This window comes from Ursus arctos, unplaced genomic scaffold (genome assembly GCF_023065955.2).
Source record: "Ursus arctos isolate Adak ecotype North America unplaced genomic scaffold, UrsArc2.0 scaffold_6, whole genome shotgun sequence".
Classification (NCBI taxonomy): Eukaryota; Metazoa; Chordata; class Mammalia; order Carnivora; family Ursidae; genus Ursus; species Ursus arctos.
The window spans coordinates 51,936,431-51,956,404 of NW_026623078.1; the positions used below are offsets into that span (position 1 = coordinate 51,936,431).

General features: G+C 45.4%; 1 protein-coding gene across 1 annotated transcript in view; it reads right to left on the bottom strand.

The window, feature by feature from the left end:
- SNX31 (sorting nexin 31) overlaps window positions 1-19,974 on the bottom strand; it is a 63,737-nt gene that overhangs the window by 20,067 nt on the left and 23,696 nt on the right. Inside the window, exons 5-9 of the mRNA XM_057308124.1 lie at window positions 16,188-16,298; window positions 12,256-12,346; window positions 11,240-11,327; window positions 7,946-8,015; window positions 2,330-2,422 (exon numbers count right to left, since the gene is read on the bottom strand). Of these exons, the coding sequence (XP_057164107.1) occupies window positions 2,330-2,422; window positions 7,946-8,015; window positions 11,240-11,327; window positions 12,256-12,346; window positions 16,188-16,298 (453 nt within the window). The remainder of the gene's footprint in view (window positions 1-2,329; window positions 2,423-7,945; window positions 8,016-11,239; window positions 11,328-12,255; window positions 12,347-16,187; window positions 16,299-19,974) is intronic.

Consider the following 19,974-nt stretch of genomic DNA (forward strand, 5'->3'; position numbering starts at 1 on the left):
GAAGATGCCTTAAGCTGCCTGCCCCCCTTTGGGTCAATGAGAAACAGTGGAAATGACAGGTCCTGAGTTATGCTGTGCATGCAGGGGTGGGGCAGGGGCTGAGTAATCTTGCCACACAGCATACACAGCAGTTTTAAGCTCTTGCTACAATAGTTTCTTACTTATCACATGATACAAATCTTTACCTTATTGCTTGGTAATACTTTAAAAGACTTTTTGTAATCAACTCTTCCCTGCCATGCTGTCAAAGAGACAAAAGTGTTTAAAAGGTAAGCCCCATTTCTCTAGAAAGTCAGTGATGAGTTAGTAACTCGTTCAAAATACTTGTGGGCATTTGTCATTCAACAAGGGGGTGTAGTGATATTCCTGCCCATATGCAAACTAAAAGAAATCTGCAAGGTTTATTGTTTTTTTTTTTAAAGAAAATTAGTTTTTTAAAGAAGCTTACACCTGAAAAAGATAGTTTAACATGCGTAACTGCAAAAGGTATGTTCATATATTTTCATTTAGATTGAGGGTTGGCAAACTTTTCTGTAAACAGCCATACAGTAAATACTTTGTTTTCCTGGCACATGGTCTCTGTTGCAACTACTCACCTCAATCATCCTAGCACAAAAAGCAGCCTTAGAGAGAACGGAAATGAACGGCTGTGTGCCAATAAAACTTCATTTACAAAAACAGTGGCCCGTGGGCTGTAGTTAGCCTACCTATGATTTAGATCAACTAATTCCTCCTTTAAATTAATTTCACTGATTTTCTTTTTTTTCTTTTTTTAAAGATCTTATTTATTTATTTGAGAGAGAGAGAAAGAGAGTGTGTGTGCGTGTGCGAGCGTGTGCTAGCATGAGTGGGGAGGGGCAGAGGGCAAAGCAGGCTCCCCACTTGGCGGGGAGCCTGACGTGGCGCTCAATATGGGGCTCTATCCCAGAACCCTGGGATCATGACCTGAGCCAAAGGCAGGCGCTTAACCAACTGAGCCACCCAGGAGCACCTAATTTCACTCATTTTCAACTCCAGGTTTTCTTGCACATGGACATAAAGTAAAGCAATAGTGGTTAATGTGCTGAATCCATTAGCAGAACTTCCTAAACACTTAAATAATGCCGGTTTTTACGTCAGTATCCGGAGATGCTTCAAGAGAATATCAGTTAATTTGAATCATTGTTCAGTTCTTTTTTTTTTTTTTTCACCTAATTCATGCACTCAAAGTTTTTTAAAGAGGACTATTACAAATTGTATGGTAAAATCAGGTAAAACATTCATTATGGAAAATAAAATTTGTTTTGTGTCAAAAATATAAATACAAATTTTGGCAGAGTATAGCACATGGTAAAAACAATATTCTTACTAAATTATTAAATTAAAAAGTTTAGGGAGCGGAAGTGCACTTAGAATCTGTAATTGTATCCAAAGCAGCTGATGTATCCGATTATATCCAAATATTCTATCCATCAAAATAAACACTATAATTGCAATTGAATTCCAGAATTTTCATAACAAAGCTGAGGCAGAATACCAAGGAAGGAAAATATTAGATCATGGCAGTAGATGCTTTTTCCTTTTTTATCCTGCCCATCAGTGAAATTCTGAAAATATCTGAGCTTTTGAAGAATTACTTTCTATGTCAATTTAAGTATAAATGAGTCCTCTAAATTTTGTTTGCATTTTGTTTAAAATCAATGAGAGACCACTGGCAAAGTCTAAAGGATAAAGAAGACAACACGATGACGCAGAGTCCATTTCTTCTGTTAAAATACGCCTTGTTTGTCAGACTTGTATCACTGCTTGGGGACGGAGAGTGTGAGTTGGTACGATCTTTATGGAAGCTTTAAAAATGGACTTTTAGAATATATTCTAAGAGATAATAGAACATGTACTCAAGGCCAGAGGATGTTGGGCTGCGGCGTTCAGGGACTTCAGCTAGGAGCTGTACAGGTGTTGGGAACACACGAGGCATGTAAAATTAGACACAGTCCTGGGTCTCATGGTGCTCACTGCCAAAGTGATTTATAGCAGCAGAGACTGGAAACCACCTGATTTCTAATAATAAGAAGTTGGTTAGCTAAATGATAACTATAAAACAGAATACTCTGTGGTCGTTAAAAAGAAATGCTGAAGGTCTATATTAAGTGGGCCAAGGGTTCCCACAATCTATTGTATTTTTCAGAATCTTTAAATAATATAATCAGAAAAATGAATGATGGTATTCTCATTTTTTAAAAGAACCCGATTTTTAGTGGTTGATGGGTTTATAAATTAAGAAACAGCTCAATTCCAATATGTTTAACAGCCCTCCAAGGGATTTCTCTTGGTGCAATACCTGATTTACCTTTGTTCGGTTGTCTTCTTTCTGGAGAGCCTCTAATTTCTGCCTCTGTGCCTGTGTGGGTTTAGCCCATTCTTTTTCAATGTCCTGAACTGCCTTAAAACAACAGAAGTTGTAAGATTAGCAACCTTAGCAGAAACGAATTAATCTGGCAAAAACACACTCATGTATGAAAGGCTATAGAAACAGACCCAAGTGGACATATGTAAGGATTTCACATGTTATAAAGGTTACTTTTTAAATTAGTGGGTGTAGGAAAAGATCTTTCCGTGGTTTGGGGACAACTGGCCACACTTGGGGGAGAAAATAAAGTTAGCTCTTTCCCCATGTCACCCAATCATATAAATCCAGATAAAAGTTTAGATGTTTAAAAAAAATTTTTTTTCAGAAAAAAAATCTGATCTTGAGGTAAGGAATAATATTTTTAAAATATGAAGGAATGTATAATTACATGAAAATATAAAACTGTACATAAAAACCATCAAGAACAAAGTAAGAAGTAAATGGCAAGCCAGAGAAAATGACTGCATCATATGTGGGAGAAAGTTGATATTATTTATGTAAAACAATAGGAAAAATGTCAGTAAGGCATAGGTATCAGCAATCAACAAAAAGGAATTCTAAATTACAAATCTATAAACTCACCAGTAACCAATAATCTTGTTTTTTCCTCTCAACTTGGCGAAGACTAAAAAATATATAATATTCAGAGCTAGCAAGGGTTTAGAGAAACAAGAAGTTCCATATAGAACGGATGGGATTAGCCTGTGCTGCTTTTATTTATCATGCTTTAAAAGAAGTTTTCCATTGGTCTTCGGTTAGCTTGTTAACCCCTCGAGGGAAAACCTGGAGTCCTTCACCTCAGTGTATTTTGTCCAAGGTTCTACACACAGCAAACACTCAACAATTCTTTGCCAATCGTCCTGCACCTATTTACACCATAGTCTGAATTAAGTTTATGTGTTCCATCCCTCAGTGCTATTGGTTATGCCTTATCTCCAAATGGAGAATGAAAAGCTGAATAAAGTTTTGATTTTGCTATTTAGATTAGGTGGGAGAAGGAGATGGGTTTAGAGAGGAGAAGAAAAATAGTATTTGTTGAGAACCTGTTGTAGATAGGTTTTATTATTGACTTTTTCCAAATTATTCTGTGGGGTAGGGCCATCCCCCCATCTTACAGATGGGTAAATTAAGGTCCAGAGAGTTTACGGCTTTCGAGACAACCCAGCAAGTAAGCGGCAAGAGTTGGGTTAAAAATCCCAATTTGGTCACTGCACTAAGCCCTCCTGTCCTTGCCCAAGCCACTGAATTCTGAGCATGTAGGCAGCTACCCAACCCAAGACTTTCTCCTGGTCACCAACTATTCTCAAAACCGAACCTAGACACCACGCCAGAATGGAATTGATGTGGGTGTGAAGAACGGAACGCTTTTTCCTTTCCTGAATTCTACTTGGTGGTAGAGCCCTACAAGGGGCTGTTATCACAGCGCAGGGATATCAAAGAGAAAGTATGGCTAAAGAAAGAAGGTAAATAGCAATCACAACAGTAAGCACTCACTGAAGATACGTCATTCAGCGTGAGGGGCCTGGGACTCTCAGACACAGAGTTTTAAATGCCCTACATCAGCAGGAATGGACTGCTTTTGTTTCACTACCTTTGAAAAGATCTGACCCTGATTATGGGCTCAGGAGTCATCAAATACATGACACACAGGACCTCACTCTAACAATGAGACAGTCGAATTTAGACACATGGCTCTGCTCTGTTCTCTGGCTCCCCAAAGACTGGCCGCTGGACACTTATGTGGAAACTATGTAGAAACGTATGTAGAAACTAATTTTTAAAATCGAGTGAAACCACTTAAGCCATGGGTTTCATGCGCTTCAATCACACATGTCCCGTATCCCCCGCAGAGGGTACAGCAGTGAGAAATGGAGAGGAGGGCATCGGCCAACAGCTCCAGCTGGTGGAGCCATGGCAGAGCAAGGCCAGGGCTGTGCGGGTAGGCCAGGCTCTGCACAAAGGGCACCGGGCCATGGAGCTCCAGGGAAGCTAACAGTCAACCCATGCTCCCTTCCCCGAGCCTAGGGCCTGACACGGGGTTAGGCCTGCCTGGAGGAAAGGACCCCTTGTTCTAATTTGCACAGAGTTAACCATACTGGCCAGCGGTGCTGAAATGCAGTCCCAGAACTGACCAAGCCTCAATATTTTTGAGAAAACCCAGAAATTTATAGTTTTATATACGATCTTTCATTTTGTCAATGTTACTCGAATTTTAAAAAAGAAAAAGGGAACATGTGGGAGTCCACTTGTCTTCTAGGAGGTCATGGGGCACAGCTGCTTTAGAAAAATAAAAGAGGTGTCCTTAATAGTTCATTATGATGGCACTGTTATTTATCGAAGAACTCATAAGAATTTTCTGCATTAATTTTTTAAAAGGATGATTGCTTCTCACACATTCACACATCCTAAGCTCCCAGGACAGTCTCTGCCCTGGGCCATTCAGAGTCCAGTTAGACGGAGAGGTATGTGAGCAGTATTTACAAGGCTGGGTGAGGAGGACCATAACGGAGGGTATAAACAAAATACCACAGAAGCAGAGAGGGAGGGGGGCGTTTTCTTTCAAGGGGAGCTGAGAAGAGTTTCCCCAAAAGAGGCCACAATGGTGGTCGCGACTCCCTGGGGCGGACTTCTTGGTACCTCTGTGTGGATTCAGCAACCAATGAGAATGATGATGATGACAGCACAGATGATTATAACATCAGCTGCAATCTTTTGAAGACTTTGCCAGGCAAAGAGCTACAGTTTGAATATCAGTCTATTCAAGCTGAGAGAGAACTTAGAAACTGTTCGTTCAATGTCATCACTAACAGGGGGACGTTGTAGTTCCAGGTTCAGAAGGATGAAGTGGCAGGCCGAGATCACACGGAGAGACAGCCCGCAGCACAGCAAGGGACAGTACACATCTTGGAAACTGAATTCAGTGTGCTTTCCGTGAAGCCATTTCCCCCCAGCTATAAGCAGAGGAAATACAGCCCATTTCTCTCCGGTTTACAACACCTTGATGAAGACAGATAAAATTCCTATGATGACGCTGGCAGCTCCTACTTCTCACGTCTCCTGGAAACCAGGCCAGAAAGACTGTTTCCCACCAGAACAATAGTAGAATTAGGTGATGCATTCCCCACCAAGGCCATGGTATCAAATAGACCAGACACAACTAATAACGTGTTATAAAAGCAAGGATACAGCAGCAAGGAGCCTCAGTAAACATTTAAAATGTAAGTTATGTTCCAACTCACGCAACGTGGGTTTAATTACATGGATCAAAGTATGATAAGAAACGAACTCAAAACTATATTCTAACCACTAAACTACAGTAGAGAACATTAAACATTTAATAAGTGATATTTTGATTTGCCTCCTTAGAATTTAGAAGAGCTTTGTGAAGATGATTTATTAGACTGCATTGGTCTCTTAAAAAGTTACATAAGAGAGGCATCTGGGTGCCTTAGTCAGTTAAGCGTCTGACTCTTGGTTTTGGCTCAGGTCGTGATCTCAGGGTCCTGGGATCGAGCCCCACGTGGGCTGTAAGCTCAGCGGAGAGCCGGCTTCTTCCTCTCCTCCCAGCTCGCTATCTCTGTCGCTCTGTCTCTCTCTCCCCCAAATAAATAAATAAAATCTTAAAAAAAAAAAAAAAAGTCACATAAGAAGGAATGGGCATTAGGGCTGTGACCCCTTATTGACACTCTGGCCGCTGGGCTCCATGTCTCTGCTCAGTCCTACCCCAAGGTGCTCCAACCAGCACTGGAAAAGCCAAGGTTCCTGCATGGGGCTGGTGGTCTAGTGGGGGAACTCTAGATGTCAGTGATCCTCTACTTTGTGAAACTGAAGGTACAGTGGATTCTGGTACCATGATTTTGTGAGACACTAAGTAAAAACACTGATGGTCAAACGGTGACGTGTCCTGTGACAGGGGTGCAGGGTGCATGAACCCACCATGCCCACCTTCCCAGCTAGTAATTACTTTTAGTTCTTCTGAGGCATTTGGTGATTTCTCCTGCCTTTGGCTGCCCTGCTTGGCCTGTGCTAGGCAGTCCTTTCGCATGCAGCTTAATAAAACACCGAGCAGTTTCCTCTCTCTGGGCACATAAAGCACCTGGTGGTTGCTTTACAAGATAATATGGAAGTGTGGTCATTTCTTCAAAGATGAGCCGTTGCTTTATGAATATAAAAGGGAAATCTGCCACTCCGTCTTTGCCTTTTTTAAAAAGATTTTATTTATTTAATTATTTATTTATTATTTATTTATTTAGAATGAGCATGAGCAGGGGGGAGGGCAGAGAGATGAGAACCTCCAGCAGACTCCCTATTGAGTGTGGAGACTGATGTGGGGTCAGTCTCACGACCCTGAGATCATGACCTGAGCTGAAACTAAGTTGGATGCTTAACTGACTGAGCCATCAGGTACCCTGTCTTTGCCTTTCTGTGTAATGATAACTCCCATTCCATGGAGAAACATCGTGTACGTAGTGACAGGGGGCTGGTGAGGCAGGAGAACAGAGTGGGGGTGAGGGGGTAACTGGAGAGGTATCATAGAGGCACCGTCTGCTGACCGTCCCACTGCTTAGCAGCACCTTCACCACCGAGTCTGGGAAAGGAAAGGAGGCCAAACACTAAATGTACTTTCTGGGGCTTAGGGCATAGGGGAGCACCAACAACATAATTTGCAGGGCCTAATGCAGAATGAAAATGTGGGGTTTGTTGTTGCAAAATTAAGGATTTCAAGATGGAGACAGCAGAATCTGACACAAGTGTGGGGCCCTTCTGAGCACGGGGTCCAGGGCTGCTTCACAGACTACACACTCATGAAGCGGGCCCTGCAGCCAGGGATGCTGCTTGTCGGCTCAGGGAAAAGGAGATTATGCTAAAATGAGATTTGGGGACCACATGTAGCTTTAGATTATCAGGGACATCATTTCCAGGCTCACGTAAATTGGCCCAGATGATGGAGTGTCAGCTGGAAAACTCAGAGAGATTGTTAAAATGGAGGTAGAACTTTTTTTCCTTCTAAATTCTGCTTCTTTTTAAATTTTTTTTTTACTGTGGTAAAGTGCATATAACATTTATCATTTTAACCATTTTTAAAAGGTTTGTTTATTTTAGAGAAAGAGCATGTGTGCATGAGCAGGGGGAAGGGCAGAGGGAGAAGCAAGCTCCCCGCTGAGCAGGGAGCCCAACTCGGGACTCCATCCCAGGACCCTGGGATCATGTCCTGAGCCAAAGGCAGATGCTTAACTGACTGACCACCCAGGCACCCCACTTCTTAAGCATTTTTAAGTGTACAATTCAGTGGCACTAAAAACATTCATAATGTCGTACAACTCTCAACATTCTCTTATACGTACTTTAGCATTCCTAGCAAAATTTCCGTACCCGTGAAACAATAACTTCCTGCCCCCTACCCCTTAATAACTTCTATCGTACTTTCGGTCTCTGTGCATTTGCTTCTTCCAGCTGTCGACGTAGAATTCTTAACTATTACAAATTTTTTCTAATGGTTTCAATCCCAAATGGTCAAGAACATCTGGTGTTTTGAGAGTCCTCGGTCACCCTCACCTGCATATAGATCAGATCTACCGCTGCTGGGCAGTCCATCAGCACGGAGTCCAGGGATGGGTCCAGGTACCTGTGTGATTCAGGAGCAGTAAGTTCGTTCATACGACACGGCTAGTGGGCACACCTGGGAGCAGGTGCTCTCTGAAGTGGTGGTCCCCTACACTTTAAACTGAGCCCCCCCTTTCTAACACCCCTCTCCTCGCCTAGCTTTCGGTTTGTCCGTCCATCTCTCTGTCTCCTACTTTCTTTACACTGTAAGCTCTTGCCTGGTGGACCCTGAGAGTAAAGATGCCAAACAATGAAGCTGATGGAAAATGGTCCACAGCCCCGTTCACACTCAGCCGCACCGTCAGTCCTCAAGTGTGCGCGCCCTCTCCCCACCCCACAGTACCTGATGTCTTCATCAGCCCCATACCCACATCTGTTGCCCGAGCTGCTCCCTTTGTCAGGCCCGCTGCCTCAGCCCTGCCCCCTCTGTCTCAGGCTCTGCATTCTAGCCTGAGTGCTCTTTCCTGAGTAACCCTTGGGCTCTCACAGTCCCAGGAGTTAGATCACTCATCCTACTCCCTTCCATGATGCCTGTCATGGGACACGTACCTTTCTTTTCCAGCTCCATCTATGACCCATCTCCCTCCCCCACACTCTACATTCCAACCATGTTTTCTCTCCTCTCCTCTGCTTGGAAGACCACTGCCCTCCCCCAGCCTCCATCCCTGACTCATCTGCCTCTCCTGACATCCTCTAGTCCCCACTCCCCAAGGCTTCCACTCCATCCTCTGTGCTTCCTTAGCACCGTGAATTCAGTCTGACCACTGCTCTCGTAAGTTGATCTTGACACCAGGTATGCAGAGGCTGCGTCCTATTTGGAGTTGCCCCTGTGGACCTTCGCAAAGTGACTTGCAAACAGCAGGGCTCCATGTCTGTCTAACGGATCCAGAATCACTAGGATAAACTGAAACCATAGTCCCGGTTTAAGCGCAGGAGCGGATTAAGAATGGATAGAAACGGTCAGGAAAGGGTCCCCACTGCAGCTGGTCTAAACCAATCTGAAAGCAGACTTAAGCAGAATCACTGCACTTAGAACTGAATGGTTAATAGACCAATGGGATTGGCATGGACTAGGAAAGGATGAAAACGTAACTTGAAGATCACCTTCCTCCTTGGGGAGAAGCAAAGGAAGCACTCTGTTATGTTCTATTTAGCTAATTTCCATGCAGTGGATGCACCCTATTCTCCGCGGCAGAGAATAGCAACTGTTGTGTCAGAGCTAGAGAGGCCCCAGACTCATCCCACACTGGGGCTCTGAGAGGCGAGGGCAGGCTCCCTCCAGTCTGGAAGGAACCATATCATAATTGGAGAGATGCATCAGAGAGTTCCAGATGGAGAAAAATCCCCCAAATGCTGGCTAGGCTTCATTGTGATGCTTCACCTGCTGGGAACCCCACGGCTCATGGCAGCCAAGCTAGCCTCCCTGCTCCCACTCGGTCTTTTCCTAGAAAGAGGAGAAGTCACCTTCAGGATCCCACTCCAGGCTCTCCCCCGCAGGTGACTTGACCCTCAGCTCTAACAACTGGAGTGGGACCTCGTTTCTTCCCAGTTCCCATAAACAAAGGCAATGTGCCTGGATCCGAGATGCTGGCATGTGAATGACATTTTCTCTCGCGCTGATGATCTAGAATATACCTATCTAATGAAGACAGAGGCAAAGCCCGATCCAACTAAAGCTTCAAGGTGAGGGACAGAATCCTCATGTCTTCTTTGATGTCAAGATCTCTGGAGAGCCCATGAGCAAAGCAGTCTAAGCCCCAGGGATTTCTGTTGTTACTGTTGTTACTATTATCATATTATCCTCAATATAACAGTAACAAACAAGACCAAAATTTACTGAGCATGTGGAATTATTTTATTTAACTCTCATACTAATTGTATGACGTAGACTCTTATTCCTATTTTACAGATAAAGAAACTGAGGCTGAGTGAGCTTGAGTAACTTGGCTAAGGTTATTCAGCTAAATCCTGAGAGGGCTGGGATTTAGATTCACATACTCTGATCCCAGGAACAATCATGCTCAGCCACTTGTTATCCTAAGCAGCTTCCAGAAACACTTAGATGGAACTGCTAAGGTTTCTCCTTTTTCCCTTCTCACTGTTCCACGCCACAGATTTTGACAGTTTCTCAGAATATTTTGAATAGCAGTATACGAACTTTTAGCCTTGCCCAGAATATCCTTCCAAAATTCGAAACCACAGACTGGAGCTCAAGCAAGGCATCACAAGGTCAAGATAGCTACTATTCCTAGATTACAAAATGCCTTTCTTAAAACTTCGGAGCTCAGATTACAGAATAGCTGGGCTGGGAGACAGTGAACCAAAGAAGCAATCCAATACAGCCATGGTGATAAACACAGCAAACTACAGATTATAGGATATATGTGGGGTCCTTCCTATTTTTTTTTTTTTTTTTAGATTTATTTATTTGAGAGAGAGAGAGAGGGAGAGAGAGAACGGGGGAGGGGCAGAGGGAAAGAATCTCAAGCAGTCTCCCCACTGAGCGTGGAGCCTGAGGTGGGGCTCTATTTCCCCACCCTGAGATCCATGACCTGGGCGGAATTCAGGAGTCAGATGTGCAACCTCCTCAGGCACCCAGGCACCCCAGGGTGCTTCTTGTTATTTTCTGTTTGTTCGCTCTCCATAGGGCTTCTTGTTTCTGGGGGAAAGGGTAGTATTCTCTGCAAGGTGTTCAATCAGTCTAGGAGTATGGCTGGCCCTGGTTTATATGAATTTATTGTTGGAATCCTTTAGGAATGTAAGCTGAATACTTAAGAGTTCAAATTCCCTGCAAGCTGGCTGAGTCCACTCTTTGCCTTTAGGGAATTCCACCGTTCAACAGATGAATCGCACCTGCTTGTAATCGTCAACAAATCCCTTCAATCAATACAGCTGATAATCCATTCCAAAGCAAGCCCACCACCTGCGGTTCCTCAGCATTCCTGCTTCGATCCCCACCCCAACAGCGCTTGCTTTTCAAGCCTTGTCTTCATGGCCACCGTCTTCATGACAGCAACCCTCAAGTACTTTCTGGAGACCAGTGAAAGCCATCCTCGACATCCTATTGTTCAGGACAAATGTTCTGGTTCATCCTCCACTCTCTCTACTCTATTGCTCTCCTCTCAACTGTCCCCAAGTTCCTCGTCCCTCTCTAGCTTAGGTGGTGAGCTGACAGGGTGAGACCAACAAGTTCTCACCAGGAATCTACAACAGCCGCAAATACCTACCGTCACCATAACTGCTTACCACTTCCTGAGTCCAACCTTGCAGTTTTCCACATCCGCGCTTCGAAGACTCACATAAGGGAGCTCAAAGTCCACCAGTTTTTTCATGACTAGAGAAAGGGAAAGAGAGTCTTACTGGTTGAAACAGCACATAGAGTTTACATACCGAGGCTCTGAAATGAGAAAATAAAGCATTACCGTTAGAAAGAATAAAATCACAACAACAATATTTGTACACAATTTTTAACTTTCTGAAATCCCTTCAAAGATAAGTAGCATTCGATCCTCATCAAATATCAACAGCTTCAGTGGGGGTGTTTTAGTCTGTGATGCTGAAGAAGAACCTGAGGTCCAGAGAGGCCTAGTGCCTTGGCCAGCGTGCTGCGGAGCTCAGCGGCCCAGCCGCCACACAAACCCTTCAACTTCCCGCTCAACACCACCTCTCTGCAGCTTCTTGAGAATATATGTAAACTGCCTTCAGATAATCGATACCATTTCACAAGTAAATAACCTGTCATATCTTAGACATACACTGTAGAGAAATGCAAAAGTGATGTGAATCATACCGTCATCTTTCGCTAACTCATTACATGTGGTTTCAGAATCAGAACTTTTTTATAGCACATTTTGTAGCAAACATTCCTTAACAAGAAGAAGTGATGGTGTGATGGGATGTCCTGACACCTGGAGTCTAGCACTCCAATTTTGAGGGGGCTGGGGAATGGCTGGTGGTCAGGGTCAAGGGTCAAGGTGAGACGGACATTAGGCCTGGGGCCGGGGAGGGCACAGGACGAACTGCAGTTGCTGGAAGGACCTGATGTCCTGCTACTGTCTGTACTACCTCTCTGGAGTCGCTCACCTCACCCTGAACACAGACACAACTTCCCATCCCCCCACTTTTGACCCAGGGGCTGAGAGCAGAGGTAGGGCCCACACACCACCCCCACTCAGGGGTATCCCCTGCGTCCTGTGGCCTCAGCACCCGCCCACACCGGCCCTCCCCGCCTCCTGGCTGCCCTGCGTTCCTTCTCTCCTTACCAGAGAGTTTGCCCTCTTCGCAAAACCGAATGAGAAACAGGCCAAAGTAGCTCAGGAGCTCCTGACACAGTCCAATTCTGTGCGACACCACCTTTAACCGAAGACAAGAAAAGTTAGGAGTGTCCGCTTACGGTGATGCGCAGAATTTGAAATTGCCTGTAAACATCGCTAACAAGGGGGCTTTAATGGGCTGCAGACGTTAAAAGGAATCTTTTCTGAATCTAAAAATGATAATACTGATTTTAGGAAATTAAGAAATTTTTAAAAATTAGAGTGAAAAAAAAAGAATCAGCTCCAACACACTGGACATGAACTGGCGGGCTGTCCCATGTCGGACACAGAGGAGCCTCCCAGAGAATTTGGTCTTGACCGTCCACTGGGGGGCAGCAGTCATTCTCCATGCCCGTCGGTCCTTCTGTGGTATCTGCCACGGGGCGCCCACACCAGTTTCCCTTCCTATGGGCTGGCTTATCCGACGCTGGGAGAAGGGACTTGCCCCGCCACTTGGCTGGCATATGAAAGTGTGCGGGCTACTGGCCGTCTTTGACCCCCTGGGCCTGCTTCCGTCTGCCGTCTCCTGTGACGGTCAAGTCTACTTTATATGGCGTTGGCTCAGTGAAACCTCAGATCTCAGGCACACGCTGCTCTCATTTCATGTTCCTCCCTGGCCCTTCTGTCAAACGGCTTTCATTTCAACACTAATGGTTTCATTTTTGCCAGGGGGTCATGAGGCTGGAACCTCATCATGTCTTACCTCCACTCCCCTTCCCTCAGCGGGAATGCCCATGTTACCACAGATTCTCCCCTTCTTCATCCACCCACCCCCTTCCTCCTGCAGACTGGGCTCCAGAGTGATTCTTTGCTTGCACACCCTGAATTCACTAGATCACCTCTGTGACACTCGAGCACTGCCGTGTGTGTGAGCCGATGTTTTAACCATGGCTCCAAGCTCCCAAGGTGGCAGTTGTACAGACACGAGGCTCAAAGGGGTACTTTTCTTGTCAGAGATCTGTAAATTACCTCATGAGACAGTCTTATTAGGTGCATGATAGGAGTGGGTGTTCTCGGCATAGCTTTGAAAATAAAGAAGAGCTTGGGAACTTTTTACAAGTTCACTCAAGGCTTATCCCCATTTGCCTTCTTTCTACCTCACCCATCGGGCAAAAACCCCAAACCAAAACCCAGTGCTCCTGTGTGCTGGGACGTAACAGATTGCAAAGACATCTTTTCCTAGAGTGTGATCCATGTCCATTCAGATTAGATTTCTCTCTTCTCCGACTTGTTCAGTGAAAACAGCAAGCTCACATGCCAAGGCAGATAAAGGAGTGGGGAGGCGGGAAGAATGGAGAAGGCTTTTATAATTTATAAAGACATAAACACACACACCTTCTTTCAGGAGGAGTAAGCACTGACAAAAAGAGACACAATAATATTTTCTTCTTAGCAAATGTTAAGGATACTTCAAAACACAACCACCACCAATAAAACCACGTTAGCGCAAATGCATTAAAAACCAAAATGAGATTTTAGCTTGTTGTTGGTTCTTTAAGGAGCCCAGCAGGATGGTGGTGAGATGGACAGTGGGGGCGAGTGTGCTTGAGGAGATATAAACAATGATTTTCAATTACAAAATTTAAATTACATTTTTATGCAAGCTGGAAAAGTTCCCAGCCCCTGGAAGAGAATTCACCTGTCTGCCTGACCAACTGCTCACTTTACTTTTTATAGAAACTCCACCACTTCGAGGGCAAAACCTCCAGGTAAACTTACCTGATGGTAATGATGTCAGTGTCAGGGGTCTGAATTTCTCACAAGTCAGTGTGATTAGAAGAGGGAAAGCATATTTTTCTGAGATCACAAATGCACCTCGTTAAACTTATGCTGTTAGTTACAAGGGGAACTGTGCAAAATAGATGGTATTGCGGGACCCTAGACTTACTACCCTACTCAGTACTGACTCAACACTCCCTCTGACATCAATAATAATACCGACAATGAGAAATAACCATAACCACCACTGTTGATGGAACATGAGCTATTTCTATAATTACTTAGACACTGTCTTGAAAGGCTAAGCAACTTACCCAAACTCACACAGCTATGACATGGCAGTGCTGTCATTTGAATCCAGCTCTGGCTCTAAACCCAGCAGAGAGGAGACCCCAAACCCCCACCGGCAGCCAACTTCAGCTGCAGATATGTCTAAACAGGCCCGTGAGCCCAGCATGTGAAAAACATGTCAATAATGATGCTGTCAGGCAGGGCAGGGACTCTCCAGTTCTCCATAAGCCCCACCATTCCCAAATTATCTCACATCCCTCATCTGCATCCCTGGGCTGCGAGCCTGGCCCTGGAGGTGTCTGTGTTTGTGGCCTCTGCCCTTCTGTACTGTCCTCCTCCTTCACTGATGTGTCATTCTCCCACTGTGTAGGTCCCGGGACGGCAATTTAGGGGAACAGTGTTTTTGTATTTGAGAGCTTTTTTTAGTTTTTTGTATAGATCCCCTCAGGCATTAAGTGTCAAGGGCCTTTGATGCTTTTTAGAAAGGTCATTCTGGAGGTCAGGATAGAAGATTGGCAAGACTGGAAGTAGGCACTAGTTTTGGGGGCTGCTATAGAAATCCAGCCGAGAAATGAGGGCTCAAACTAAGGGTGTGAGGAAGGAGAGGAGGAAATGGGAGACAGGAATTATTAGGAGAGACACTTGGGACACAAGGTCAGTAGGATTCGGGGGGTCGGAGGTGGTGAAGGAGGGGGACCATAAGGTAACTCCTCATGGCCTCGGCGATGAGGGGACTGCTGGTCCCGTTCAACCAGGACAGCTACAGGAGCCAAGACAAGTTTGTGTGCAGTGACTTTCATAGGAAGGAAGGTCCAAAACGGTCACTCTTAGGCAGAGCCAAGACCCTAGAAAAGGGACATTTCCTTGTCTGGGGACAAAACTGCTCTTTGGAGGCTGGGAGGGCATGGGCCAGCTTGAATCTCCAGGCTAGAAAGAGGAGCCATGATGTTGGGAGAGGCCATCCACACACACCACAGTCTCAGGTAAAGGTGGGCTCGAGGGCTGGGAACCCAACAGGGAGGGCTTGTTTCTTGCCCAGAAGTTACCAGGTACCATGTCCCCAGCACAAGAATGTTCTGTCCTTGGGAAGGCCCTAGAAACTTCCTGACCTTCACCTGTTTATAACTTTTTATTTTCCCTCACATACTTTTCTGGAGAGTTAGAAATAAAACCCTCCAAAGGAAAAGGACCTGAGAACAGTGTGTGGGTGTGAGAAGCCAGTGTCCCCTTGATGTCCAGGGGAGGGAGGAAAGGCCCTGGGGACAGAGTCAGTAACGACCGCCATCCAAAGACAGGGAGGATAGTCTCTGGGTCTTTTCCTCAGACTCTTCACAGAACCAGTTAGAATGCAGGTCTGGCCCTCTGGATCCAGAGTTAGACCTGCTGCTGTATTGGCTTCAGGGGTTTTCCCTGTGGGGGAGGAGGGACAACACTCAGCCTTTGAGAATTCCTCTGTCACTCTCTGACAAAACCTGTCACCAGCCTACCTGGGTACAGCCTGTTTCAGACTCATCTGGATTCCACTCCATTTCCTGCTCCCAACTATGAGGCATCCCATAATAAAGCACTTGGCATATTTCCAGGGCACATCCTTGGCTGAGTCCCAGGTGACTGACAGCAGCCTTAGGAAGGGCCTAAAAGATGTCTGGGAAGTTGATGTCCACAAGGAGAGTAAAACCAAAGATACTCTGGAGGATTGGCTGTAGCTCAGATTCCTTGGTCCATCTCCCAGAAAATCCCACCATCTCAACAGATATGTCATCCAGAGTAAAATGATAGGCAGGAAGTTTCTGGAAGGTAACCTTATCCTATTTCCTGCCTTCAAACAGAACGATTCCTAAGTTTGGTTCTGGAGTTTAGAAAAAGTTTACCTCTAGGACTCTTTCAGCAGTATCTGATGTTAGAATTTCAACTGGAATATTCCTTCCATCTGGCAGAAATACATCCAGAGAGGCTGTCTTGGTAGTGATGCTAAATGTGTCCTGCAAGCAAAAGAAAAGTCCAGTGAGCCCCCACAGTGCTCTTCACTGGGGCACACGGAGCAGGAACAGTCAGTAACTTCCTCCACCCGGACCCTCAGGGCATACGTGTCCAGAAACACACAGAGCTGACTGCAGAGATTTTGGGGATGGCGTCTTGAGGGGTAGGGTGGGGTGAGGAAGCATGTAGAGAGGCCAAGACAAAGCAATGACATGCAGCTTGAATAATTTCCAAATAAACAATAAGGCATCCATTTTAGGGGGGGGGGGAAGCTATCCATGTGACCCTGGGGCATCTCAGATTTTAATTCTCATTTTGAATATTTCCAGGCCTCCCTGAAAGTCCATAATCTGCAATAATTTATGATTCTGCTATAGCAAAATCTGAAGTGTACAAACCATGAGGCCTGAATGAGAAAGCATGTCACTACCTGGTGAGTAAGTGTCCAGCTGATGGCCAGCACCCCCAGCTCAGTCCTGCATCTTTGCACTTATGCATTCTGCAAGGGGATATGACTGCAAACCTGGGGGCCTGTAAAGTTCTTGGATGGAATGCTCTAAAATGTCAAGGACAGGCTAGAGACACTGGGAAGGAGTGTCTTCAGAGTTTGGGAAAGGGTGAAGCTGAAATTTGTGCTCAGTTACCACAGAGAGAGGGATCTCAGGGGGAGGCATGGCCAGTGGCCACCCAACTGAGCCTCAAAGGGCAGCTGCGTCTGGGGGAAGGCTGTTTTTAGAACCTCCCAAGTGGGATGCTGTCAGTCCACAGGGCTGCCTCTTCTCTGGGACGTGGACTCAGGGCACGGCCTTTCTGATCCCAGGTTCTACAACAAGATTCAACCCTAATGCACCAACGCATCCCCTGTATGCAATGAGTTCACTTCTGTCCTAGGCATTTAGAATGGCAGTGATTATGTATCATCCTGGGGAGAACTGAGAAAAGAGTCACTCAAATCACTGTCTGTGTTCTAAGCCTACTGTATAAGCTAGAATATTAGTAATACAGGGGTGCCTAGACAATGTGCACCCAGCCCAGGTTACCATTGTTTGGACACTCAGAGGTTAGCTGCAGCAACCCCCTTGGAGGACTTCCTGGTATCAGGCTGGGGAAGAGAAGAACCAAATGACCAACCCTAAGATTGTTTGGAGATCACAGAGTTGGGCTCAGGTGAGCTGACCAACTGGGAACCTTTCCCCTCAACAGGCAACACCTCCCCTTTCCTCACCCCCACCACATTCACAGATACAACAGATCAGGTTTTGTAGGCAACTGGGGGAGTCCAACAATTCGATTGCATTACCCAGGTACCTTCTCAAAAGGCCAATCACATTAATGACAGGCTTATTTTTCCTAATTTTATTATCAAAAGGCAAACTTTGACTTTAAATTTTAACTATGCCCTCCCCCCCATGTACTTACAATTACTAAGTTTCTAGGGGTTCCCCCCAAATAATTGTCGCATAGCCCCTTTCTAGGTACCTCTTTGCCTAGATGTTGGTTCTTCAAGTTTCGGGGGCCTATAATCACAGAGATCTCTTACCTCAGGGGAAAAACACTCAAAATGAATGAAAAGAATGCCATTGCTTTGTGGTAAGATTCTGAAGGAAAGCCTAGCGTTAATTTATATTACCTCAGTGCAACTCCCAACTCAAACTAAGTTGCAGACTGGTAAGATAGCTAAACTACATGAACAGCTAAAATGATATAAATGCATACCTTTATTAAATTCTTCTGCAAAAGCGAGAAAGCAGATTGGATTGATAGAGCGGGTCAGATTATAGAAGGCCCTGAAAGCAGATACTTGAGGATTTTATTTAAAAGGCAAAAGGAAGCAAAAGGATGGAAACAGAGTTATGGAAAAATCTGTCTGGTAGTGTGGTGAAAATGGGCGGAAAGAGAGAGTGGGGGTGGGGTGGGGGACACTCAGAGGTTAGCTGCAGCAACCCCCTTGGAGGTACCGAGGGACTGGGCTGGACCATGTGAGGAAACGGGCTCCAAACCCAGCTCCCACACTCACCACACAGGACCTTGTACAAACCCGGAAAGGTTACTTGCCCCCTGTGTTCCTCATTCCTTCAGCTCTAAAATAAGGATGCTAATAGTGTCCACCTCATAGGTCTGTGGTCAAGATTCAAGGAAGCAACATGTGCAACTTGGAACGGCACTCACTACAAACACCCAACTAGTGGCTGTATTACTGTTTTGTTATTGCTAGCGGAAGGAAAGAGCAGGAAGTTATGTCCCTTTGATTAGAATGAGCGCCAACGGATAAGAAATAAAGGATCCAAGGAAAGATTCAGGAAGATATTTTTAACATTCATATCCAATCAAGTTCTGAGTTGTGCATATTTTACATCTTACACTGGTATCTCTTGAATCCATCCACTTTTCATCTCCACCACCAGCGCCTTTGACCCAACCGACATCTCTCCCTAGACTCCTGCCATGGCCTCCTGGCTTCCATTGTTTTGTTTTTTTTCAAATTTATTTGTGAGAGAGAGAGAGCACATGAGCAGGGGGTAGGGGGCAGAGGGAAAGGGAGAAGCAGACTCCCCACTGATCAGGGAGCCCAACGCGGGGCTCAATCCCAGGACCCTGGGATCACAACACGAACCAAAGGCGGACGCTTAACCATCTGAGCCACCCAGGTGCCCCCATTCTTTCCCCACTACAAAGCACTCTCCACATAGCAGCCAAAGAAATATTTTAAAAATGCAAACCTAAAAATGTCCTCCCCTTGCTCATGGAAGGCAGCTATGCTCACGGCTATACCACCAGCACCGGCCTTAACATTGCTCACAGGACGCTATAAGGAAAAAGATGGTTTTTCTCTACTCACACCACTTCTGACACTATCCATCTGGTTAGCACAGACCCCACAGGTTAAGAGCTCAGTCCCACAAGACAGCCCCTCCCCAATTTCAGATGCCAGTCACAAGTCCAGGCCTCCCATACTTCTGACCAACCAGCTAGAAATCAGGGGTTCCCACGACACCCTCCTCAAGATCGGTAATTTTCTAGAATGGCTCACAGAACTCAGGAAAGCTCTTTTTACCTATCATTACCCACTTATTACGAAGGACACAACCCAGAAACAGCCAAATGGAAAAGATGCATTAGGGAAAGGCGTGTGGAAAGGGGCAAAGAGCTTCCATACCTCTCTGGGCACACCAGCCTGCCAGCATCTCCGCTTGTTCACCAACTCAAGCTCTCTGCACCCCACAGTTCAGGGATTTTTAGGGAGGCTTCATCACACAGGCATGTGCTAAACATTCTTAAGAGGAAATAAGGAAATAGTCACTTCTCAGATCCCCCAAGGAAAGCCAGAGTGAGCTAAACTTCCCGGGTCAGTAGGTTGCCCTTAACTTCCCAGGCGCACAAACGCTGCTCCAAATACCTTCTCGGTCTTCTTTTTCTCAAACATATTGTTCACACAAGGCCACAGAACACTACAGTTTAAGAATCCAGAACATTAAAAAAGTCTTTGAAGACTTTGATTTTGCCTTTTCGAAAATCCTTCTATCTCCAAGGAGATCACAGGGCAAAAACATAGAATGGAGTAAGTGAAGGGAGTCTAGACACACAAAATAAGAGGGACGTGGTTAGGGGCAGGGCTGGGTGGGCTACCACCACTCTAGAAATACTTCATAACATCGATGGAGCAGGGGCTCTGGATCC